Genomic DNA, 27,361 nt, shown 5'->3' on the forward strand with positions numbered 1-27,361 from the left:
TGAAACCTCTGGTTGCAAAACATGTTGTGTATCAAACACACTTATTAACAGAATTACTCTCTCTTAGCCAGAGCACCTCTCCAAAGATCCCTGTGAGACTTACCATTAGTTTATTGGAAAGAGTCGTACCAAGCTGGTTTAATTTTATTATCTTTTTTTTTGTCTGTTTTCCTTTCTCTCTCTCTCTCTCTCGTTGGTAATGGGCAGGTGAGAAGCCCCACCAATGCAGCATCTGTTGGCGCTCCTTCTCTTTAAAGGATTACCTAATCAAACACATGGTGACGCACACTGGCGTGAGGGCGTACCAGTGCAGTATCTGCAACAAGCGCTTCACCCAGAAGAGCTCCCTTAATGTGCACATGCGCCTCCACCGTGGGGAGAAGTCCTACGAGTGCTACATCTGCAAGAAGAAGTTCTCCCACAAGACCCTGCTGGAGAGGCATGTGGCTCTGCACAGTGCCACCAACGGCACGCCTGGAGCCACCGGCACCGGCGCGAGGGCTGTCCCTGCCGGGGTGGTGGCCTGCACGGAGGGGACCACGTACGTCTGCTCTGTCTGTCCAGCTAAGTTTGACCAAATCGAGCATTTCAACGACCACATGAGGATGCATGTGTCAGACGGATAAGTAGAATCTCTCTCTCTCTCTTTGTTATGAACAAAAAAATAGAAACAACAAAAAAGCTATGGCACTAGAATTTAAGAAATGATTTTTGTTTCATTTTTACCTTTATTTTCCTCCTTTTTTTGGGTTCGTTTCGTTTTGTTGTTTTTGTACTACATGAAGAACTGTTTTTTGCCTGCTGGTACATTACATTTCCGGAGGCTGGGTGAATAATAATTTTCCCAGCCTCCCTCGGATGGTGGCCTTAAGGCCAGGTAGTGCTTCATGAGCTCCACTGGTTGGATCTCTAGCTACTGGCCTCTAAATACAACCCTTCTTTACTACAAAAAACAAACGAAAAAAAAACCACAAAAAAAAAAAAACAAAAAACAGACAGAAAAAATAGAAAACAAAAAAAAAAACAATTTCTTTTTTCTCACTTGTGAAGAGCACTACAAAAAAAAAGAAACAAAACAAAATATATTACAAATCTACAAGGCCTACTGTCGTTATAAGTACACCGCTCGCAGTGTTTCAATGGACATAATTCACAATGCTGACCGCTTTCGGACTTCACAGTATCCAGTTAGAACTGTGGAATATTTTGCTTCTGGTTGAGCAGCAACCAGAGGAAACAAGGCCCTGCTGGTTTCCACCACGTGTCTGCTTTCTCACACACACATGCATCCACAAACATGCGAAAGGGCTGAGGGGAGTGCGAGGCAGTGTGGCTTGGATAGTGTGGAGTCCCTGCAGAGTGAGGAAAAAGAATCAGAGGTTCCTCACCTGGATTCTGCTCCATCCCACGCTCTCTGGCGCACCCTCCCCGCTGCTTTTCCCATACCACCACCACCACCTTACAGCAGAAACCAAGAAGATTCAGACAACGAGCAACGGTGGCTTTTTTGTAATTTATTCAGTGTCTTCGCTGAGCCCAGGGCCTCAGCACAATCAAGAGGGACTTTCACAGAAGGCAAAGAGAAACACAGAGGAAAATCAAAGATATCAGAGGTTGCAACCGATGGATCTAGGTACAAGAGAAGGGTTAGTTCCCACAATCTTTGCAAAAAAAAAAGTTGCATCAGGATTTATTCTTGTGGAAGAAAGAGGAATAGAGGGTGGGTGGGGAGGGGAATAATAATTAAACAAAAAAGAGTTCTTGGGACTTTTTTAATTCAAAATTTTATAGAGGGGCAAAAGTGACGTTTACCAGATAGAATGCTGATTTTTTTAATATATTTACAACAGTATTTGTGTAAAAAAAAAACAAAAAAAGTGAGATTGTTAAAAGTAATTTTTCTTTGTTTTCTTTTTTGTTTTGCGTACACTGCCACTAATATCTTCTCTTTTATTATATATATGAATATATATATAAATATATATTTTATTTTAAATTGAGACTGTTAAGGTTAGCTAACCTGCTTCCAGATAGAGGGGGGGAGGGGAGATGATCTTGATTTTTATTTTAAAAAAGAGGAAGGATGTTTCTTAATTTTCTTTTCTAGTATTTCTCTCTCTCTCTCTTTTCTAATGGAATCAAGAATTACCTGGGTCGATGAGGGGCTCTGTGAAGTCATCTGTGAGATTATCTACTAGAGTTTGTGCATCCTGCAGTATCATTTGAACTGCTACTTTGTTTAATTACGTGGTTCTCTTTTGGCTCTTACCAAGGTTCTGTTGTTTCTTTTTTTGGTTCCATCTCAGAATTTATTTCTGCTGAAGGGTGGTTCCTTTGAGAAGGATTTTTCTAGCAATGTTCCCTTGGTTTTGGGATGATAGAATCTGTAGTCTTTTCTTCTTATTTGAAAACGTATGAAAGTTTTGGAAGTGTGTAATAACTAGAATTTCCCTTCTTTTTGGTCACTGGACAAGAATTAGTCTGCTGTATTGTTCTCTCATCCCTGCCTTGCTCACTAGAGAGCTTCCATATTTGTGTGGGAATCTGATCCTGCCCCTGGTAATTTGTGCTGATGCCAAAATAACTTAAAATGTTACCATTGCAAATAATCTTCCCTTCTTCATTTGCAAAAATGTCTAATTGAAGGGCCACATCCCGCATTCTCTGCATATGCAAAGCTATGCAAGGAATGTAGGATCAGTGTGAAAGATTGATTCCTGATCTGCATATATATGTTGGTGTTTTGTATTTTGTTTTATTGTGTTTGGGCTGGTGTTCTCCCTAGTTGTCTTCTGTGTATCTGTGTGAGAATTTTTCCCCCAAAGCCAACTCCCAAAGTACATGGGTCCTTAGTTCAGTTGGATCAGTGTCTGACACTATCTCTGTCTTGCTTGAAATCCATAGCTAGGATTTGCACCAGCTGCACTCTGGACTTTACATTTTAGGCAGAGAAGAAGCACCTAACAAAAATATGCAAAAAGAAAAAAAAAAAAAAAAGAAGAAAAAATTGCTAGTTTAGCTTTTACTTGTGTCTATATTTAAATTAAGCTTTCCTAAGTTTACAAAACTTTGCTTGTGAACACTGAGCATTTCACATAAGACATTCTTTTATGCTGGACAACTTTCTAACTATTGACTTGATAGATCTCCACATACAATTTTGCGTGTTCTTTACTTCTGTATCAGATGTCTGTGATTCAGCACAGGTAACCTCATTGCTATGTTCTATGCCTGTTCTATTACTGATTTATTTTGGGGAAAAAAACTGACAGGTGGTTCAGTCTCAGAATCTTTCTGTACCCTGCAAGGTATTGTTCAGCCAATCCTAAACATTGAAGCCCTGATTCTCAGGTGCAGTAGGCAGCATAAAGAGACTTTGAGGCGAGTGCCAGAGCAAATGAGTCTCTTATATGGTAACGTCTTTTTGTGTTACCAATTTGTTTGCGTAGTTCAAGAGGGCTGGAGAAGGAGCACAAGTTAGTTAACAAACACTGTTCTCATAACCACATTGGTAAAAGCAATGCTGGCATGTAAACCGAGAAGTGAAAAGACAAAACCTAAGACACAGAGAGGGAGAACTCGTATCTGCCATGTAAAGACACACTCAATCTGAACAGAAAATAAAGGTTCTAGAGACAAGGGTGTGGAAGAAAATGGGGAAGGTGAACCTCTACAAAAGGATTGAAGGTCTTTCTCTGAGGAAAGCAGTTTTTTCTGAGGTCTTTAGTATCAAAGAGTTTGGTGTTCTCCCATATGAGGAATTAATGAAGAATTTTACCCAGCTTAAAAATCTGTAGCTGCTCATTTGTCATCTGAGGTCTGGGGAAAAGCTGTTTAATTTGCCGTTGTTAAATCTGGTGAACTATAGTCAAGATGTAGCATATTGTGGAATTTGGTTCTGATATCAGAGGAGATATGCCAGCACACAGGAAATAAGAATCAGGGTTTACATCCGCCAAAATTTGAACACTATGGTGTTTAGACAGAAAAATCCTATCTAAATTTTAATTCTTCAATTTTCAACCTTCCTTAAATCAGAGAAGTATCATCTTTGAAATGCAAATTTATTATGGGGCCTAATAAATTTGAACTGAAATAAAGTTCAGTTGTGAATGAATGAAGGGTGCCATTTAAAAAAAATAAACAAACTTCTTAAAGTAAAGCTCAGGCATACTAGATTGAATTCTAAATCACTTGTCAAAGAGCTTAGGCCAAGGTCTTCACAAATGGCTGCCTGAAATATAAACTGATTTTGTTGAACTTCCAGGCTCAAAAATTAGTGATTTGATTTTGTAAAATACGGAGCAGCTTGCAGCATGACTGCAAATGTAACTGAAAATGCTCATCAGGTCGCTTATTTAAGTGCCCTTCTATGAACTTAGGAGCTCAAACATAGACCCCTTTATGTTTTAAAATGTTAAATTCTTTTAATAATGCTTCCTCCCATCTGTTGAAATATGTATTTACTCCTTGGAAATAACTACAATATCTGAATGTTACAGGTATCGTCAAGTTTCATGTTTTGCTACAATATTCCTTAGCAGAAAGAACACCTGTGTTACACTAGCAGTCAATGATCTACAAACTGCTGTTGACAGTGTTTGAGCGCATCCATCTCAGTAGGCTTGAAAGGCTTCCTTCAAAACACCTGATAAAATGATACAGATGAGAAAGAGCAGACTGTACCACACATCCCTCTGATGGAGCATGCAATATCCTGCATTCCTTGAGCCTGATTCTCACTTTCCCGAAAGCTCTCTTTATATTGCTTTGGCAATGGAAAAGGGCATTAAATAGGACATAAATTCAAGCATACAAATCAAGGCCTCTACAAGGCAAAAGTGCAATAAAGGAAGCCTGAGAGTAAATGGGAGGTAAGTGCCTTCTCTTACTGCTGCTGAGGCTGATGAAGTCAATTGAAAATGTAGGACTGGCCAGAGCAGATCTGCCCTGTGGTCCACCTCGCCCAGTATTCTGTCGCTGACACATGGCCAGTTAGGGATGATTTGGATGAAGATGAAAGACCCATGTTGGATAATTACAAAGTAATAAGCCTAGGAGAGAAGATTTGTTATAATCCTCATTAGCTATGTATCTGCTTATAACCTGAAGACATAATAATTTATGGCCTTAACTTTTTATCCCATATAAAAGTTATATATTGTGACAGATAATTCTCATTCTCCTTTAAAGATCTAGCTTATTAATTGCTAGGTGGCCCGAGTGCTATCCTGTGGAAGTGAGTTCCTCAGGTTAGTTACCACCTTGTTGAAATGATTCCTTTTCAGGAATTTTGTTGCTGTCCATTGAAACACCCTCTTTCCTGTTTTATGTGAAATCATAAATCAGAGAACCAGAATTTAACTTCTCTTGCCCATTCCGCTGAAGTCTGCCTCTCTCTGGGAAATCTGAATCCACAAGGAATGCAGGAGCACAACATCAGTCTGCTGGTTAGTAAGGAGAGAACAGCTACCGAGTGTGTGCGTGTGTGTGTCTGGGGTATGTGCAATTAGTGAGGTTCTTCTACAGCGACCTCTCGCAGAGGACTAACAAGTACAACTCATAAATAATGGGAACACATCAGCAGACTACACCAGTCTAGAAATTGTAATATGGTATTTCAGTCTGGTCCCTCCTCTCACAAAACCCCTATTACTAGTCTCTCATAAGGGAAATAGGTATAGATATTTTGCAGGAGCTGTTCTGCGGACACTTTCTCAGCAACTGTCATGCTTCCACTAGGCCCACTTCTGGCCCATGCTGTTACTTACCTTCAAAACAAGCTGAAATTCACAGTAAGCTAACAGGGAAGAGTGGCATTTAATTGACTTTCTAAGAGAATGAGATTTCCCTTTGCTCTAAGATCAAAGAGGCCAAGTGGTACCCATTTTTCTTCTCATTTCTTTTTCATCCAAAGGAGGGTTGAGTAATAACCCACATACCATCAGCCCCCTCACTTCTTACCAACCCCAAACTGATTGATTTCAGTCAACCTTGAGCTGTTTGATTAATGCTGGATCATTCACATGGTGGTGGAACAAATCTCTTGCCATTACTGAGTATTATGCTAGCATGTCCTGCCTGTCGTTAGTAATGAAAGAAAATCCTATAGTGAGAAGGTACAAAACATACTATTTGCAGGAGTGTAGAGTCCAATCCAAAATCAAAAGCACCCAAACCATTTCAAACATAACCAGACCTTCAATATGCCTAGGACTGTAGATATGTGACCCTTCTGACAGTCTTATGCTAAGGAAATCCTCCGGCTCTCACTGCTGAAGATGACTTGCTGCCCAAAAAGAAATATAATATCAAATTAGCACCTGGTGGCTGTTCTGTCAAGGAAAACTAGATTTTCGTAATCCAACCCTTTCAATTCAGCATCCAGCTCCTCTAAGCTATTGAAATAAACCTGATAGAAATGAATCAGCAGGTAGCCTAACGGAAGCAGCATGTGATCAGCCTAAAGCAAAATAGCTGCTTTTCACATTCCCTGATTTGTTTTTATGCTGGCTGTGAAAATTCATGAAGGAAGGTGTAATGTGATGAGAACTTAGCCCTGAGAGGTTCTGAGCCTCCTCTGCTCCCAGGACGCTTGTCACTCAGTAGGATCTGGACCCTAAGTGATCACAGCTCTGCTGAAGAAAGGCTTATGAGAGAAACTACAGATAATACATTAAATCTGGAGTCTTGAGTTTGTAAATGCAATGCAAACCTTTCCCAGCACTTGTGTCCCACTGACAGAAACCAAAATCGGGTAGGAAGGCCTTGCAGAGGGGCAGATGCTAGAAGTACCAAGGTTCTGCAGCATGTCCAGTAAGACAGCCAAGTGTATGAAGGTGGCCTAATGCTAGATTCATGTCCATCAGGGGCTTGTTGTGGCCAGGCCAAGTCAGGGGTTTTGCTGCTGTTAACCTTCTTCTTTGTCCTGCTAGAAGTAATAAGGTCTCAGCTAACTTCCTTTAAAGCTATTCAGTGATCCAGTTAATTTCAGCAGGAGCAAAGGAGTCCCCAGATTTTGACAGATGACTAAGCTGGTAAACTTGGAGAGAATTTTAGGTATGTGCATATTCTTCAAATTAACTCAGACAAAACAAAAAGGTGGGTTGTGTTTTCTTTAGCATAGAACAGAGAGATTTGGTCCATAAGGGAGAAGCTGACAGACAACTTGTCTGAAAAGTAAGAATGCTTTACTCTCTTAGACTTATTGTTGTGAAGCACAAGGGGGAATCTTTGTTTCATTTTTCTAAGAAAATATGTAAATGAGAAACAAGATGTGTTAGGTAATAGTGTATATCCATCTAATTATTCCCAGTGCTGATAACTAATCAACTAGATTAGTGCCTCTAGGAACAGAAAAAATGTTATGCATTCAATGTTTCTATTTCTGATCCTCCTCTGCTATAGATCTGGAGTAACTAAGATGGAAACAGTAGACTTATACAAAGGCAAAATTTTGGTGAATGAAAGAATTGTTTCCCTGTGTATGTCTGCCAGTATCTGGACAAATATCCACTCTGAATTAATGTTTATAATTACTAGGATACTGTTAGATAATTTTGATTTAAAATTTATGGTCTTAGTGAAAAAAAAAATACAACTTTAAATATTAATAGATATTTTTTCATTATATATTTAGCAATGGTGCTGGCTTCTTGTTGCATTTTAGCCTCTGCAGTAGTGCTTGATCTCCAGGCATTATGAGAGAGTCCAAGTGTAGGAGAAGCAGAGCTGACTGATCTACTGTCAATAAGGTAAAAAAGTAAATTGGACCCATAATGTGCTTTAAATCACTATTCACGTTGCAGTTGGTAACTCAGGAGTTTCTGGGTTTATTTTAAAATACAAGGAGTCAAACGTATTCTAAACATAATTCTAGCAAAGTCACGTCAGAAGAAGAATTAGTCATGGTATTTAAATGCCAGTTTCCCCAAGAATTGTTCATTAAAAGCTTTTAAAATAATGAGGCCAACTCAAGATATGCAGAACTCTGCTACTATAACATGATTCTTCATGTTATACATGATCACAGCTTCCACCACCAGAACTAAGTCTGCTTCACTGACTTCCTTTCCCCACAGTCAGTGAACTGAGATTTTTGTGCACAACCACATACACCCAAGGAAAACTTTTAATGTTTCCCCTAGGAAAAGGAGTGTAACATTGAGGTAAGCAGACCAAGAAGATCTTCCAAACACTATATATTTAACACCCCCAATTTACGCATTTGTCCTCAACTATTTTTCAAAAAGCAAAGAGCAGTAAGATACTTCTTTGGGAAGCAAATACACTACAGCCTTGAATACACTACAGCCTTGTATACAACTGCTGCCTTAAAACAGAAATGTGTCTGAGCAGTATGGAATGTACTCATGTATTGTATCTGTAGCAAAGCTAAATCTAAAACATTCCCTTCATATGAAATGTGTTATATTGTGTTTTCCTGTTTGAGAGGGTAGGGAAGAAATAAAGAAGTATTAGCGAGGCATAGTGGTCTCTTCACATTGGACGGTGCTCCTCAGCTGTTTCTTACCTTCAGTTACAGCTCCAGGTTTGGTCCTCTTCCAAAGTGATCTCCTCCTTTTGATTGAGTTGGTTGGCATCAGCTCCCTGTAAAACACTGGAGGGTAAATCCTTCGTAAACCAAATGAATGACTGGGGGGTAAGGCTGTGTGATTTGACTACTGACTGCAGCCTCACCAATGCCAGTGGAATTCATGAGAGAGAAATCCGGTGAAAAGCTACTTCCCAGTGACAACTTTCATTCTTAATTTCTATCAGTGCAACCTGTATTGGCACTTTTGGGTTTGCATGCATGTCACTGGAGATAAATGTAGGCCCTTTGATTGGTTTAGCTGTGTTTTCTTTTAAGAAAAACATATTCTAACAATATCCTTTTGTTGCAGCAATATCATTATACGAACAAAAGACGCGCCAATATCCCACCATGTGTGAGAACTTCTATCCAGTTTAGCCCATAGGGATATCGTTTCCACTCCTCCTGCAGACTTTATTAGCACTTGAGCCTTCTTTGTGCTGCGAAATTTCATACACAGTCATGCAGCCACACCCCAAGCATCCCTTGTAAATGCGCTATGTCAGGTTGGGCTTAGGTATTACAGTAGCCCATGTGCTTTCATAAGGTCCCCACTGTGACTTACCCTGCTGGAAAATCTGGTACCAGTGTAGCAAAGCATTTCTTGCTTTAGGTATTTTCCAGGCAGAACTGCAGACTTCTACAATGTGCACACTTCATACAGTTGACTTGGTGATTTTTTGCCAAGTTCACAGTCCTATGACACTTGAGGAAAGTGCAGAGCTTGGTTAGATACTTATTGTTGTGCTCAACCGTCTGATTCTGCAGCGTCCTGTTCCTACAAAACAGACAGGTATCTTTCTGAGATCTGTACATTTAATTAGGCACCTTTTCTATTTCACTTTGCTCCTTTTTGCCACCTGGATATTGCCATGTTCTTTGTTGAACCTTATAAAGTCCCATAAAAGTTCAACCCCCATGTTGAATATATACTGTTTGACTAAAGAGGACCATCACTTTCAGGAAGCAGGATTACATTCACCTCGCTGCCCTGAAAATATATCACAACTTACTTCCTCTCACTTTTCCCATGAAGTCCTTTACTTTCGTTTGTCACATAGTCTCTTGGTACCTATGGGATCTTTGAATAAAACCAAATTACATGGCCTCTGTGTGTGTGTGCGTGCAAATGTATGTGTGAGTATGCATGTGTATGTGTGCATGTGTAAGTAGCTAGCTAGCTGTCTCTTTCTGGCTTTAACGGACAGGTTGCTAATTGTGTTGACACGCGTGGTTCAGGAAGGGGTTTAGATGAAACAACGGTTACAACGTTAACTGGAGCATTGGCATGAATCTATATGAATCTAATGAAAAATAAGTACACTACTTATACAGTATATATGCACACATATATTCATAAAACACATTCTGTTGGCCAAATGCTCTTGACTGGATGTTTGCCCAAATAAGATGTTTGCCTTCATTCAAAACATGACACCCAGATTCGGTCCAGTGTACTTTCATGAGTACCCATTCTGAAAGGAAGGCTGAAGTGTGCCTTCGGAGCCTTGCGTGGTCTTTCAGCCACAAAATAAATAAAACAGTCCAGCTCAGCAGGCTTCACTAGCAAAGATGGGCATCCATGGGACGGTGCAGCGCTGGAACGATAATTTGAGTTCAGTCACTCATTTCCATTGAATTGCAACATGTTCACCTGACAAAGGAGTAAAATCCAAGCAAAATAAATTAACTTGCCTGTTTGCTCCCCTTAAAAAGAGCACTAAAAAAATACAAAGTCTTTAAACAGTTAGCAACACAGTGTATTGAGAGACTCCCAAATACTCCAGGTCTGGAGCTTCTAGTGTCCAAAGCGCCGTATCAAACAGCTCTTTCCCCACCTCACATACTCTGAAACATGTTGACTATGAATATCTTTACAAGTAATCTGAGTAATCCATTCCAAATGTGCAGTCACTAACAATTAACTTTCTTTCCCATGGTCTTTGCCAAAATCTTTTCAGGAACATGGTTAGTGTGTCTAGAAGACCGTAGATTGTCAGGAGGAGAAGAAATTGGTCAGTGAGAGTATTCCATATGTAATCCATGAGAACTGCAGGATTTCTAGAACTCATTTTGCGCCCATTTAGTTAGTGGGATGAATAAGTACGTTTAGCTACAGCTGCCTATTTTGGTATCATGTTGGCCCTAAAAGTAGCATTTTATTCCTTTAACTCTTTTGCCCGATTGGGGGATTCTTCTTGTCCCAGAAGATTTGGGGGAGGATTTTTTTCTTCCATTTACACTCATACAAAGTTCAGTAAATGTTATTCCTCTTCTTAGATTGGGGGCATTTCCCTTCCCCTTTTGAATAAGATGATAAATGCAACAATTTTGGCTGGTTGATTTTGGGGTGAGGTTTTTATTTTGGTTTGGGGTTTTTCTTTGGTTAAATGTACATTGTCTCTCTATAGTCAAAATGTCTGTGACTGTAACAGTATGTATTTCTTTTACTGGAGAAAATAGACTTTTGGGGTTTTGTTAACAGTACTAGTGACTTTGTGGAAAATGACAAGTTGCTATTTAGATCTGCTTAGTTAAGTACAGTACACTACAATACAGTATTTCTGAAAGCTAGAACATACAGTACACAATATATATAGCAATTCTATATCAATATATATACATAGTATAATCATTTAACTTTTGCATCTGCCTATGATCATAGAAAAATAATTTTTCACATGTATCATTCACAACCCAATCAGCTGCTGCAGCTATTTGAAGCATTTAACAACCATTATTACAGCTCTAGTGTGCTTTTTCATATTATTGGCTTCTTTATTGTCTTTACCAGTATTTTTTTCAGGCTTTTAAAAATCTCTATGTAGCAAGATGTAGGAAAGTAATGTTTTTAAGAAAAGGTAAAAACAGTATTAGGCTCTACAAAAAGTTAGAGATTGTTCCCTGCTCCCCTTTCATAACAGAAGAACAATTAGTCAAGACAATTAAGGTTATCTATTAGCTCTCTTCTGAGATGTCCTGTTATTTCATTTGTAAAAGCGTATGTCACTTTCCTCTTCCATTCCTAGCCTTGGAGAAAGATGCCGCAAGTGGTCTTTCACTCTTTCCAAGTTCTGTTTCTTTAAAGTTTTAAGATGTCCTAAAATTATCCTCCACGCTAATGTGGGGTAGAAGAAATATTATTCTCTGAACAGTTATGCTAAATGTGGCCAGTGGATTTTGCAAAGAATTGGATAAATAATACCTCCATCCACCACTATTGATATATTCCAATTGCATCTTTACTTATCCACTTGATACCCCCTTTTTCAAATAAAAACAACCTCTGCAAGTTTGAGTTTCAGTTCAAAAGTTTTCCAAGGTGAGTGTTGCCTTTATCATCTTCACACCATGTTGCTGTTGGTTCTGAGTTTTGGGTCAGTCCCACTAGATTTTGATTGTTACCACGGAGCTGCTGAAAAAGATGTCACTAAGGATATATGTAACATCTAGGTCCAAATAAGCCAGGGGAAGCTGATTGACAACCAAGCCTTATGGCTTGGGGTGTCGTTTCTGTCTTCTCATCTTGCAACAGACGGCCCCGGCAGCAAGTCTAGATCCAAACTTTGTAAGAGTGCAAACTTACGAGCGCATGGGAATTTATGTTTCCTTTTCTAATTCAGGTACATCTCAGCTGACCTTCATTTCTTTGGTGGATAACGTATCACTCCTAAATCAAAATGTGCAAAATCAAGTGGATGAGGGTTGTGGAGGAGGTATTAATTATATCTCATTTCTCCTAACTGTGAAGACTGAAAGAAATGAGAGATGGTCACATCAATTACAAACTGTGCTTTCACTGAGAATGAGGAAATCTGTGTCACTGCAAATCAATAAACTTAAAAAGTTATTTTGGAGTGGGAAGAGAGGGAAGGAGTTACCTATGCCACATCTTGGGATAACAAAATGAGAACTTCAAGCATGGGAATCATCAAGTGCTGGCATTCCTTACAGACTCCTGTCATCTGCCATTTGCACTTACGTGGAGGCCACTACCACATCCTTTTTCTTTCTACTTGCAGTTTAAAAGTTATGGTCTTCCAGCAGTGATTTCTAAGTCTGGCTTTTCTTTATTCTGTGTATACCCATTTGTAAGGGAAGGAAGAGACTATCTTCTCAATATTAATTACGCAGGTAACAAAACCAGATTACCCTATTACATAAAGGATGGGCTTTGTCCTGTTAAGCCAAACAGGTGCCATTTCCCAAATTAATTCCAGTTAGCTGCTGCAACAGAGTGCTGATTCAGTGGTCCACATTTTCTGACCATGGTCTTTGCCTTTTCCTTTGACTGAATGCTGAATCATACATATTTTCGTAGAGAGTGTTCGCACTTCACTGAGAATGCCTGATCATTTAAATGGCTATGTACCCATTCCACGCTTCCCCTGCTAATCCTTTGTAAGGTTCAGTAATTCATTTAGGATAATTACTAGTTTAATGTGTTTCTTGATTTAACTTCTTTGTTGCCTTTTATTTTTCCTAATGCTTTTTTAAACACCTCAGTTCATTTTGCATCCTATACAGTTTACAGTTTATATTTTTAGGCTAAGAAGTGGTTTTACAAACAGGATGGTACCAAACAGGTAGATTATCCACACTAGAGATTGTACTTTTAGAACACAGTGTGTACAGATACAATTGCCTAAGGGAAAGTGAAACTAACAAAATAATCAGCTGGTGAACACTATTTTAACATATCTTTTACATAAAAGACAGTCAGTCATTTGTGAATCCAGAAATCTTGCTTTTTTTGAACATGTATCCTTTCTTTTTCATTCTCTGAAGAAATACTAATCTTGAGAATTGTGATGTTCTAAGAAACTCGTATCATATGTGCATATTTTCTGCTTTTCTAAGGAGAGAGAAAACAGAAGGTGATACTGGCTTTACAGTTTTATAGATTCTTGCGTTGGAGACTTTCCTTGAATGATACAAACATCAAGGGAAGACTCTGTCCAAATATTAGCTTTATTCTAGTGTATGGTTTTCATTATTACTTTCGTTTTCCATCTCCTCGTTGACCAAGTAGACCTCCAGGGCTAGCACAAGCCATGGTCTCACGTTTCTGTGGTCGACAGCATTTATATTCAGCTCCTTTTTGCACTTCTTTTCTGTGTTGTACAGCTTTTGAGGAACACAACAGTTGAAGTAGGTAACACTGTCACCACGAGAGGGAGAACCTTGTACTAAGAGAGTGTTGCTCTATGCTACTGTGCAGGGACAGAAAGGGATTATAAAGCTCTTTGCTGCAAGGTTGAATAAGAGGAGAGTCCCCTGCCTTGGGGGTGCTTGCACCAAAGACTGGGGGGGCCTCCCAGGAGAGAGGAAGGCTTGAACTCCATACAAGGGACTTGCTCTTCACCTGTGCCACTTAGAGGAAAAGACTGAATCTCCAGTATCTGCTGCTGCTCTTTTTTTAATGTATGAATACCTTTTAAAAAATTTATAGTTCCTATTTATTGGTGGAAGAGGTGTCACACTTTCATTTAATGGAGTCAGAACTACTTGTTCACAAGTATCTTCAACAAGTTTCATTGTCTTTTGGCGTGCCCTGTTTCCTTTGTCCTAATGCCAGGATGTAGCTTGGACTGCTGTGAAACTCATAGGGATCCTTTAAATCTGGATTTTATTCCCAGTTTCATATGTGCTGAGCATTCAGTCCCCTAGATCCTTGCTCCAAAGTTCAGATTCAAAGAAATTCTTACAATGAAATGAAGCAGAAAATTGGTGGTTTCCCGTAAACTCCACCCATAATGAGTTTTTGTTGTCAAACATAAGATAAATAGGCTGCTCAGTTCAGGCAGGGTGTACTGTGTGACCTTTCTTGTCAGCATCAGTGAGGTCTGTACTTAATCCTGAAAATTGATTGGACCAATACTCTGTGGGCCAAATTCTGCAGGCGGGACCCACATGCTCTTTTGTTGACTTCAGTGCATTTTCTCTGACAAGGAAAGCATATGTAGTCCTCCAGAAAGCTGTAGTCCTAAACACTCATTTCATATACACCCTTTAAGATGTCACAGGACTTGCCCATAATTTAGTATGTTTCTGCCCAAAGTTTCTATTCTTCATAAAACTGACTCAAGATTTAATTTCACTCCACCAGGCAGATTTTGCCTGTGTTAAGGGCTCTGTGATTAAATCGTCTCTCCTTCTTGCTGGGAGGCTTAATTCAGAAGAACTATACAGTGCAGGACAGCTGCTTCCCTTTGAACAAGGCGTGGGAATTTTTTTGTCCAGAGAGTTGTAAATAGCCTTGAGTCTTTCATTCCACAAGCATGTAGCCTCTTTGGGTTTGACTGCTGATGGCGTGTTTATCTTAAAAAACTAAATAGTGAGCCACAACAGCTAGTGTAGATACATGATACACAGCAATCGCTTTTCCCTAATTTACACCCTTGCTGTGTTACTTTTCTATTGCCAGAACAATGTAAAAGCATTTGCGTATTTGGATACTTGGAGTAACTTGGTTTTAGGTTTCTGACTGCTTTACCCAGAAGTGCTCTGGCCATACCTTTTCTGTAATGGTGATCACATATTAATGTGGGTGAAATAAAGTTGTTTCTTTGTAATATCTGATTATATAACGCCAAATTCAGGCTCTACATCAAGCTGTTCTGTGGACTTTTTTTTTTAAAAAGTGCTACTGCATTAAGCATGCAGGAGAATGGATGGGAACCAACCTAGTCTAGTGTGAACTTAGAACTTCAGCAAACAGGTAGGACACCCTCAAAGTACACACAGCTGAACAGCAAGAAAATTCATTCCTGCTGATTTTACTGGCTAAATTGATGTTTATAGATTTTACAGAAGAGCTAGCATGCATTATCCGTTTTGTGTCTTATGTATGCTCTGGCATGGGACACGCCACTGTAGCTCTGCACCCATAGACACTGGATTTAGGTGCTGGCCTCTTGCCATGGCTAGTGATTCCATTGTGCTCTGTTTTTCATGATAGGCTCATTGGTAAAGGTAAACAGCAAAAGTCCTTACGGTCTGGCATTTTTCTGTTTTGGAGGTGGATGTTCAGGATCCCTGCACCCTTATTTAGATTCTTTCTCTTAGTTTTTTTCCTTATTTCTGTGCATGTGAAACACTTCTCTGCACTAGAATGAAACAGTGTGCCTGGAGGTGAGGGCACAGTTCTTTTATCTTTGCAAGAGAAAAAGTAAGGAGGAACCTGCTTCTCGGTTATCGTTTGGTTTATTTGTTGCTACTTGCTTTTGTTTCTATTCCGGGGTGAGCTGCCATCTTCAACAAGGGACTGGGAGTGGGAGAAGAGACAGAAGGCATGAGGAAGCATGTGCCTGAGCCTAAGTGAAGCAGCATGCAATACTCTATACACTGGGCAATTACAGTAAGATTAATATAGCAGCAGCAGTATTGCCCTAATGTGTTCCTTTTTCCATACATTTCCCTTTCTTGCTCCTTCTTCCCTGTTGTGGCCTCTTAGACTGTTTTAGTGGTTCCCCATGCTCCTTTCTAATAGTTAGATGGAGGCTCTTGTGGCTGTCCAAACTGAAATTAATCTCCAAACCAGTGGGTACCCCAAAGTCTTTGTTGTGTTTTACCAAGTGATATCTTAATGAGTGGCAAGCCCTGGCAGATGTTTTATTTTGTTTAAAGAGATAGATAGGCTAGGGGAGGTATGGGCTGATGGGGATTCAGTAACCTGCTTGCCTTTGTTATTAGTGAGCTTTATTTTGTTTTTCTTCTGTGTTTTCACTTTGAGGTACTTAAGAGCTTATATGCCTGTCAGTAAAATTCCTGCTTTTCCCACCATAGCCCTAGAAAGGCTGTGAAAAAAATCCTTTATATATATACTTGTGTATTTGCAGGATGGGGAGGGAGTTGTCCATGCACGTGCGTGTCTGCGTGAGAGGGAGAAAACTAAAGTTAGTGTTGATCTGTCCATTTGTTTTAGGGTGGCCACAGAGAGCTGCCACTTTGCAGAGTTGATTGCACTACAGAACCTTAGCTTGGGCACTGTTAAAATAAGGACTGTATATTGGGAACAGGGAAGCTTTTTAGGTTTTTTTTATCCACACTTAACACATGCCCTTTGCAAGGTGTGCCCTTGCAAAGTTTGCATCTGACAACTTTGTGTAAAACCACTACTGACCTTTTTGCTGTATCCATTTAGTTCTCTCTTCTTTCTGCAGCCCCCAAACAATGGCTTGTCTCCTTTCCAATTTCTGTCATTCGACTTACTATGTTTTCGATAAATGTCCTATCTGCTAATGAGATATCTACATTGAGTGGGAGGAGAGAAAATGAAGCATGTGAAAGTGTGGCTGGGAGACTGCAAATCCCCCTTTGTTTTGGGGCATTCGTATACTTTTACTGAGAGCTGACTTCTTGGGGGCTGGGTGGGGTGGGGAGGGAGTTTGTGCTTTTTTGGTCTGGATAAGGCTTTTTATTTTTGCACTAAGTATGACTGCACTGCACTGCATTGCACTACTGAAATGTATTTACATGTGGTGGGATTGGAAGGGGCCAATTAAGCAGGAAGGGAGAAGAGAAAGGGATAGGCACAGAAAACAGGACGTACCGTAAACCTGACCGGGTTGAAAGAGAACTGGCATTTCCTTTACTTTAAGCAACTAGTCAGACACTGAGATAGCTGTATTGGATAGCTTCTGTAAAAAAAAAAAGGAAAAGAAAAAGTGAAAAAAAGCACTATAAAAGAAACTGAAGAGGCATCACAGATTTCAGGGTGCTACAGGTCTTTTCCCCCCTTTTCCTAGAGAGTGTTCTTTCGGGCTGTGAGAGAGTTAAGAGAACTGCTCAGCATGAAAACCAACATAAGGCTTCAACATAAAGATACCAATTCCTAGTTCAGATGTCAAAACTTGCATTGTCAGATAGGATCTCTTCAGAGAGAGGTTTGACTGTGATTAGCATCCCTTCTGTATAAGCATGAACTCTCAGCTCAAGAGTGAAGCCACAAAGCAGGCTTACCAAAGGGGAAGGTCACCGCAAAAGAGCACTTCTTTCTGAGGCTGTTACGGGAACAGTGCAATAAACAGTCATCCTGAACACTCAATTAAAGGTGTTCCAGTCAAGCCTTTGGGGCAGAGGGAGCAGGAAGGACATTTGGACAAGAAAGGGTGACATGGAATTCAGTACGATAAGGAATATTCCTGCTTAGGCAAAAATGCTGTCTAGCATTTTAGGATCTTCAGTCTGATTTCTCTCCCCAAACAGATGGTCAAGCATTATGAAGGCTTTTGGCTGGAACCAAATGCAATCCTAAGTTGGAAAGTATTTTTACAGTCAAGATGCATGTTGGCCTATGCCTTGGTCATTAACTTTGTAGCGAGCATAATATGAGAAAAAAGAAAACAGTAGTAATGTGCAGCAAGATCCATCTCTGCTGTAGCTCTTTGTGGTTTATAAACTCTCAAAAGTTTGTGTTGAATCTCTTCAGTAAGACTATAATTACAACTTCTGCCAGAGGGTAAAACAGGATCATGAAAAATGCTCTGTATAGCAATTGGGAGAAGAATGTAAAACATGAGTCCATTTGCTTTGGTCCTGTAGTGGAGGGACCACCTGTCTAATAGACACGGAGGTTTTATGGACAAAAAAGGGGAGGTAGTCATCCAATCGCTAAGGAACGTGTAGAGTAATTGGATGGTCAAAAATCTATTCATGCCCTGAATTTCTCCTTAGACTTGAAGCTAAGACATTTTGGCTGCATTAGTACCAAGGAATGGCTAGTACAGAACTTACACAGAGCTGCACAATGCAAAGTGGATTGCTGCTGGTCAGTCTGTTGGGCTGCCTCGTTTGGGAAAAGTATCAAGAACTAGAGCAGGAATAATATACAAGAGGCAAGTCTTGGGTGGGAAGGAACAAGTCTGTCTGGAACAAGGAGACACTTTGTTGTTCAGGATGTGTTTTTCTGGCAAGCTCTGAGATTTCATCCATCCTGGCTTGAAAGGACTGGAAGAGAAGAACTGGAGATATCCCTTGGTATAGTGTTAGATGAACTACTGAATGACTCTTCCCTTGCAAGCAGGCAGGACAGTAGAACATGCAGTCTTTTCTGAGCCATCTGCAGGAATCCTATAAGATGAAAACCACTGGAAAGTCATCTTCCAGTAATGAGACAGTGGATGCCCAACAAAAGCATAGTTCATTTGCGAGCCAGCATAATACAGTGGCAGGAGAGCACCTTTAAATTGTAAAGCAGCATTTGCTTCTGTAAGAGTAGTGACAGCTACAGAGTCATGATATGGGAGGAAATGAAGTCTGTCTGCTGAAGTTAATTCAGGTTATGAGCCAATACTCCCCTTTTTTGTTTAGGTGAGTTTTTGTTTTGTTTTCTTGTTTAAGGCAGCTGCATTATTGCTACTGTCAGAGCGGATTTGCATTGTCAAAGAGGAGTAGTGGACTGCTCCAGAAAAAAAGTGAAGCTGAGGGTTTACTGAGCCTGCTGTGTCCAGAGTGCCTTTCCTGCTGTGGTAAAATAAAGAACTTCTGTAGTTTGAGCTGTTCTGGCTGACTGATTGCTGCATATTCCTCCCTTGTGGTGTGACCCAATGGCAACCATATTTGGACAAGGAGAGGAACACTGCATGCTTGCAATGCTGTGATAAGATGCCATTTGCACTAGTTTTTAAAAAGTACTGCAACCTGAAGAAGTGGGCTTTGAGCCATGCTCCAAACCCGGGTTTGAATTCAGCCTGTTTAAACCTGATTCCAGCTGACTCAGTTTCAACAAAACCGGTCTAGTTCACGTAAACAGGAACCAGACTGTTTTTTAAAAGCCAAACTCCAGCCTATGTTCCCACTCAGTTACAGTGCTTGACCAGATCAGTTTGTGGGCGTACGTGTGATTGTATAGTTTTAATGGCTTTTAAATAAGTTGTTCCTTTTTACATGGTCAGTTTGAAACTAGTTTGACTGGAACTGCATTTAAATATAGCACAAACTCTTTTTTTTTTTCAGCATGGTACTAAAGCCCCATGTAGACAGTGCTTGACTGAGAAACCAAGGATAACTTGAGGTTTATTTTAAGAAGCCAAAACATATGTTGCTGACTAGAGATGCCGCATAACTTAATGCCCAATTTTTTTCTCCAGATGGAGAAACACTAACTTCCATAATTCTCCTCCATTTGTCATCCTGCTTCATTGTTGCACCTTTTCTCTTGAATGAAAATCACTTTGGCCAGTGGGCTAGATCCAAAACAGAACTTCCCTGTACTGTTTGATCATCTTGTTTCTATACGTTCCTTTCCTCGACATTGACAAGCACTGCTGAGGATCAGCTTGAGTTTTTGCTGGGACTATCTGGCATAGTTATGGTTCAATAAGATGCTAGTGATATTTTCAACATTATGGTAATTTTAGAGCTTACCCTTGAGGAAAATGTTATGTTTCAGAAGTTCCACGGAAAAAAAGAAAATGCCAGGAATCACGATGGAGCTTTAGTCACAGTGCTATAGCCAAGTTTGTAGGGAACGCACTTCTGGTGGCTGGTGATGCTGACATTTACGAAGGCAATTCGAAAGCAGTAGAGAGCGTATGCTTTCTCATCCCTGCTGAACTAAGAGAATTTACACTAACAGAACAATCCCAGAGTAACCTGTCAGTGTTCATCACTTTTTCCCTAATGGAGGAGGCTAAACAATCTGTCACATCACCTTAGACAGTCTGAATTTGCTTCAAGACTGCTCCCAAATGGCCTGCCAGCCAGGTGCCCTCCCTCATTGATCCTAGTATCACACTGGCTGGTGATTTGTCACATCAGCCAAGGTGACCAAGAGATAGCCTTGGCCCCAGCTAGGAGCCTTTTATCTTTCCTTTTCCTTTTGGTTTTCTATCGAACCAGGAGTGCAATTAGTGGTAAGTAGATGGCAGGTCTGCTGTTGCTCCAGATGACAAGAATGGCAAAGCCACATGGCAACTGAGCTACTGTTGTCCTCAAGGACACTGGTAAAGGTAAAAGACCAGGCTGTGGTTGCTGGTGTAGTTGTAAACCTACAGCTTCTGCTGCTTGCCCCTCCAAACTTGTTTTGGTCAACTATGCTGTTGCCCTTGAATATGCTTTGTGTGTGAAAAACTGAATGCGGTTGTTCTGTTGTCTGTCTTCTTTCTTCTGCATCACGGATGTGGCACCAACTTATACTCACAACAAGCTTGAGTTTTGTTTTGCTGTTGTTATTAACATGTAATTCTACTGTAGACCAAAAAATACGAAAAGGAAAAAAAATCAGTTTCAAGACATACAAGACCAGTGAGTGAAAGGTGAAAAATTTAGGAAGTGAAGGTGTGAGAGAAGCAATGGTTAACTGTGTTAAGTTAGAAATCTCAGAATAGCCTTACCTATTTCTTAACCAATGCTTACCAATCATCCGGTAGTGGGGTTAGATAGCTTTCTTGGCTCATTCGTACTTGTATCCTAATATATATATATATATATTATTTTTGTTTCTTTGGTATTGCTGTTGCACATCACGTTGTCTTTTATAATGCCTGGTTTTTATTGTATTGTACTTTATCAGTCTGTTTTGTTTTTTGTTTTCCTCTTGAAGGATGGGAAAAGTAATGTTTCCTTTTTGTTTTGAATTTTTGAGAAAAAAATGCACTGGAAGTAAACACAAACACATTTTGCCATTTGAAAAAAAGGAAAACACACAGCCACGCAGTGGAAAAGGCTAAGAAAAAGCTCCCCTCTTCTTCCTTATTATGGAAGCATCCTCTAAAAGATACGCTAGAAAGAAAACAAACAAACAATCTCAGACGAAAGAAGAGAGAAGCCTCTTTGATCCTAGCTCTGCAATCTGGAGTATGTTAGCACAGTGTTTTGCAGGGTCGGGCTCCTAAATGGCCAACACTCATAAAATCCAGAACCACATGGGGCAAATTCATCCCTGGTGTAAGCAGATGTAATTGCAATGAAGTCAAAGGAGGTACACAAAGGGTGGATTTAGCCACATGCGTGCAAGATACAGCTGCCTTCCCCGTAGTACCTAAGTTCCCACTGCTAGATTTTATTGCTGTCGAAACGGTTGGTCTTTTGGCTGTGTTAATCGCATAATACCCCTTGAATGTTGTTCAAGGTAGGCAAAACATTTTCCCACTGAATAAATCAGTTCTGGATGCACCTTGGTGTGACACTTTTTGCCTACCAGCTTTCAGCTGTTACCCACTCTAAGCCGTGAACTGATACGATCTAACTCTGGTTGAAGAGCCTGCCTTTGCCAGAAAAATGGACTTGACTATTAAGCATAGTAAAACTTTTGCGTATTGAACTACTATGATCCAGAAATGGCCCTTGCACTTTCAAGGCATATGGAAACATCCTCTCTGTCTTTCAAAATGGCAACAGTTCTTTTGCGAGTAAAACACCACCGTGCGCACACGCGTGCGCACACCCGCACGCGGTCCCTGGCTCATTGCCCCAAATTCTCCCCGGATCTTTCTGTGCCCGGCAGTGTCCCGTCTCCATAGTGCCTGGTCATTTGAGTGCAGCGGGGCAGAGACTTGTGTTGAGATAAATGCAAAGAGCATACATTTTAAAAGGCAGATGATTTTCCTGTTATGCCAGCATCTTTGAATCCCCATATCAGCTGATGGTTTTTCCTAGCCTGACGGCTTTCAATCAGTTGTTGAAACATTGGCTTTCTCTGTTTTGTTTTCTAAGGAGGGAATGTGGGGTGGGGAGAATAATGAGGTGTTGTTTGTAACTTCACAGTCCTGATAGTTGGTTTTTATCTTCCATATTTTATGCAAAAACAGACATTATAAGTCAATAAATAATTGTGCCCTAGGTTGAAAGTTAAGTGTTCAGGAAAGGAAAAAAAAATGGTTGGCATTTTTCTACATTTTTGTGAAGACTCTTTTGGAAAGGAAGGGTACATATTTTTGTTGTGTAGTATTTTCTATTTTTGAATGCATTTTCTTGGTACAAGACTGTTTTGTGGAATTTTTTTTCTTTTTGGTGAACACATTATTTAAAAAAAAAAAAGAAAAGAAAGAAAAAACTAATTGAAAAGTTTGCCCTTAAGGATATGCTGCAGTTTTGAGGTTTAAAATAAAAAAAAAAACCATTCAAGGCGCGTGTTAAAAGTTGGGGGATTGTATTGTTGGGAGTTTTTTTGTAATTGTTACAAGAAGAAGTTTGTAGCCACTGCTGTTTATTTTGTTTCAGATGAGTAAGTAAAGGGATTGTTCTTGTGTTATTCTTTTTTTAAAAAAAAAAAAGTTATTTATGAAATGTCACAAACACTGGACTGTGAGTTTGTGTGGAAGCATTTTACCACCCTGTGTCTTCATAGAGCTGTTGGTGATCCTACTTCTCATTACTCTGCTTTATGATTTCCTGAGCAAATTGGGGGGGGGGGGGTGGGGGGGGGGGGGTGGGGCAAGAGAGAAACTAAATGCATTTTTGAGGCAGAGACTTGGGGGAAAAAATGCAAAACAGTGTTTTGGAATCCCAAAGCCGGGCCATCAGCTCTACTTCTCCCATCTACCACAGGAATCAGAAAGACTTACAGTCTCTGATGGCGGTGCGCAAGGGGCTAAGTGACTGAGAGCCGCGATGCTCATAATGACCTCTGTAAATGACATCCCAGTTTCTCAGTCAACAGCTCCCTTTGTTTGCTGTCATCCAGCCAGTGGCTTTTGTGACCAACTCACCAACCCAACTGAAACCATGAGGATGTTTTGCGTTTTCAGTCGCTAATCAAGCCTTTTTGGCACCCCAGCAGTGGGAGTGAGCAGCAGGGAGCACTACTCAGTTTGATCAGTGGTTCTGGATTTGAGGAGAAGTAGAGCCTGAGGGCGACCAAACAGGTGTGCCGTGTTCTCGTTTTTTTGAAGAACAGGCTTAGAAAGACTAAAGCAGTGCTCCAGGCACGCATGGGACTGGAGAAAAGGGAAGGAGGAAGACACCAACAGCCATAACAAAAACTGGAGATATGTAACTGGGCTACATTTGAGACCAACCAGACTCTTCCTTCCTGGACAATAATGCAGCCAAATCTTGAGACTGTCAAGCAGACAGAAAGCTGAATGTGGCCTTCATTTCTCCTGCCTTTCCGTTTTATTCTCCCTCTTCCTTTGCCCTGAGATTTCTTCTCAGTGAGCACCGGCTCCACTGAGCACTTTTTTGCCCTCCACCTAAACTGCCCTTGCTTTCAAAATGTGGGTTCAGTCAGGACTGAGTAAAATCATGTGCCTTCTTTTTCCCCTTTTGTAATTATACCAGCCTCCTCCCCTTCCCCTACTTACACATGTGAGAGACGCAGGAGGAGGCTCTTTAGAAGTGCTACTTGTCTATAGGTGTCCAGCAAAACAGTAAGGTGGTGGTGAGGGGAGGGGGAGCGGAGAGATGCTATTAGCTCCTTTCCCTTTCCACACGTAGCAGGTCTTCCCAAGGAGACACCCTCCACCACCACCTCCTCAGATGCTCCTCTCTCCTACAGAGCAGTCACAGTGGGCATGGGGTGGCTCTTCTCTCCCATTCCTGTCCTAGCTGAGTGAAGCACTCACTCAATTTCAATTCATGCCGTTTGCAAGCAGTTACATTGACAAGACAAATGCAGTTTGTGGCCTTATCAAGATGACTTCTAAACCACTAAAAGAGAAAAAGGCAACTCATTTCCCACCCAAGGTTTGTGTCACTTCTAAAAACCCAGTCCATAGCAGTTTAGACTCCTTTAATCTCAGTCCATTTTAATGATGGTGGCTAAACTGACCAGCCTAGAGCTTAAATGCTAGACCATCTGGTCTCATGCTTTCTTTGCTATAACCCCTACTGTCTGCTTGCTTTTCCTACTTTCTACTATATTCTTTGCTTTACGAGGCAGCCCTAGCCTTTGGTGAAGGGTGAGAGGAGCCACTGGGATCCTGGCTCAGGGAAGGTAGTTGATGGATTGTTTTCAGCATTTTAGCAGGAGAAGGATATACAGCTGCCACAGCAAATGCATATTATGATGGGCCGACTGCAGTATTTTTAGGGCCAATAAACCCCACCCAGTTACTGGAACGTGGCTTGTTCCCAGGTCGAAACCGTGGAGAGAAAAGAGCGCATTGGCATAACGGAAAAGGGGCTTGCAATCCACAGCAGCTGCCACCTGCCTTCCCTGCAGACTTGCCCACTGCACGGTCAGTGTCCCTGACTCCATGGAGGAGCCAGCTGCGCTGTAGAGGCTTTTCTGATTTTAAGAATCAGTGCAAAGCAGCCCGAGTAGTGTCCATCTGGCAGGCAAGCGTGCGGGTGGGCACCCACCCGTGCTGTTCCCCTGCGCAGCAGGAAACTCCACGCAGGCTTTCCAGGAGCTTGCCCTTTCAGACATCCACCTGCAAAACCTGTAGCACCTGGGCGATGGGAATGAGAAATCCCTTGATCACTTCCAGAAGTGATCCAGTAAATGAAAATGTTGTGGACGGGGGACTGGAAATTTATTCTTTAGGCTGGGCTCTAGAGCCAGGGAGGAGCAGCAGGGGAATGGTGTAGTTATTCCCCCCTCCCAATTAACAGTCTGCATGTGTGCACATATATACAAGAGAAAGGGTGTATTCTTACCCATCTTTGGTGCTGATGGATTTAAGACATTTGTCCGAGGCCTACTTTTGACACACTTTGAGAACATAAGAATAAAGTCTATCACATGCAATATTTCCCTAAAAAAAGGGAGGGAGGGGGAGGAGAGCAGTGCGGGCGGTCGGGATTGTTAGGGTTGGATTATTTTGCATCTTTTGTAAAACTGTAATTTCAACAGTGCCTTATTCCTAATAGATGCTGGCACTTGGGACACACACACGATGAAAGACAGAACTAGGGAGAGTCAGATGCGTACATCCATAAGACAGAGGTCATTAATCATCGTAAAGGAAGCTGCATTGGGAATGACACAGCTATGTCGGAATTGAAAACAGTTCAAATATTCAACCTCTAAAGCAATTTCCCTTCCACCACCTCCTGCCTTCCCTCCTTGCCAATGGTGCTGCCCAAGAATAGCTGCCTACACCGAGGCCTGTCACTGCCCCATTTGCTTTTGGCGTTGTCAAGTCCAAGGAGTTTAGCATAGTCAAGCTTTCCACTGCTATCGTGTTTTCCATGGGGTATGTGAATGCCAGTTATTTTGCTTTAAATGCACTTTAAAAAAAAAAAAAAAAAAATCAAATCAAAGCTCCAGACTGTTTCAAAGGGGAAGATAGTGCATATGTGTTTGAACCCAGTTCACTTTATCTCCAGTTAAAATGTACTCCATGCAGTGTGTATGTATAGAACAATGTGTATGCATACAAACACACAGGTCAACCTTAAATATCAGCAGACTAACCTTTCTTCTTAAGCTCATGAAACCAGATGCTACACAAACACAGCAGCAGCAGAGGAATTACGGTTGGGCTCTTGAAACAGATCACAAAAAATAAAAACAACTACTTGGTCCTTTCTGTATGTTCAATAATTACAGAAGGAATTGGGTTGTAACCAGAATAAAAAGGAACGGTGCTAACTGAACGAATGGGCAAAAAAAAAAAAAGTCAAAAACAAAAACTCAGCCCAATAATGCAGTTTGACTTCTACGCTAATTCTCACATTGGGTTGGTTTGTTACTTTTTTTTTTATTTTATATGAAAAAAATTTGCATCTGAACTGATCCACCACAACAACAAAAAAAAAAGAAGCAAACAAACAAAAACGCATCCTGCCCTGAGGAAGCTCTCGTTTATGGAGGATGTCAGAAGTCTCAAAACTCTCGGCCTTGCTCTCACGTACCACATGCTCAATCAGTCCTTTTTTTAGAATGTCTGAAACTGAAAAAAAAAAAAAAAAAAAAAAAAAAAAGAAAAAAAAAAAAAAAACCTTTTCGAAGCACCTTACGTGGCTTCCCATTCCAGGAGTGGGAGCTGCCTTTTTTTCTTTGAGCACCTTACTGATGTGTTAATGCTATCTGCTGTCTTTTTGTTACCCGTGGGCCGAGTGGCTGGCTGTTAGCACGTACAGGCGAGCGTGCGGGGGGGGCGAGGGTATGGCTGGGCGCGCGCTGCTGCGCTCCACGCGCGCGCGTGTGCACGCCGGCCTTTCCACCACACGCGGCCCCGCGGCGGAGGGGGGGCATCCATCCACGGTCCCGTTCCTCGCGGCGCTGGCTCGAACCCAGAGGGAGATTTCTTGGTCGGTCTTTGCTCTGTTGCATGGAGGGGAGGGAGGGGGAGCTCAATGGTGGAGGGGAGAGCACGCACTTGTGTGCGCGGATGTTTAAAAAAAAAAAAAAAAAAAAAAAAGGGACATTTTCTTCTTGGGGACAAAGAAATTCCCAACAGTCATTTGATGCTGAGTGAATGGGAAACTGCACCCAGGCCTAAATCCTGGGGTCTTTATGCAGGCAACCGCCGCTGCCCACCTCGGGAGGCCGTCTTGCCGGCGTAGAGACTTCAGGACTTGGCCCCGGCGTGGCGGAGATGGTCGGCAGGAGACGGGTCTCTGCCGGTACCGATGTGTATTGCCGTGGTCGTATGTGTCGTTAGACGCCCACCCGTCCGCACACCCACGCGCGCACGCTGCCGCCTGCACACGCGCACCCCCCCACACACGCGCCGCCCCCCCACCGCTGTACAGGCATCTCTCGAGAAACATGGTTTGTGACGATGTGAAGAGCAGGTCAAAAGTTTTGAGGGGTTAAGTTCCTTTTTTTTCTCTCATTATACTCTGTAAATGGTATGTCAGTTATCAAAAACAAGCAAATAGAAAATTGTTAAAAAAAAAAAAATACCTTGCATACGCCTTTTCTATCAA

At 41.2% G+C, this 27,361-nt stretch overlaps 1 protein-coding gene across 15 annotated transcripts in view; it reads left to right on the forward strand.

The window, feature by feature from the left end:
• Positions 1-27,361, forward strand: part of ZBTB20 (zinc finger and BTB domain containing 20) — a 486,412-nt gene extending 459,051 nt beyond the window's left edge. For all 15 annotated transcript variants that reach the window (XM_030021006.2, XM_030021008.2, XM_030021004.2 and 12 more), the window contains one exon: positions 208-27,361. In XM_030021006.2, coding sequence (XP_029876866.1) covers positions 208-626 — 419 coding nt within the window. In that variant the 3' untranslated portion in view covers positions 627-27,361. The remainder of the gene's footprint in view (positions 1-207) is intronic.

The sequence above is a fragment of the Aquila chrysaetos genome, chromosome 7 (assembly GCF_900496995.4).
Source record: "Aquila chrysaetos chrysaetos chromosome 7, bAquChr1.4, whole genome shotgun sequence".
Taxonomy (NCBI): domain Eukaryota; kingdom Metazoa; phylum Chordata; class Aves; order Accipitriformes; family Accipitridae; genus Aquila; species Aquila chrysaetos.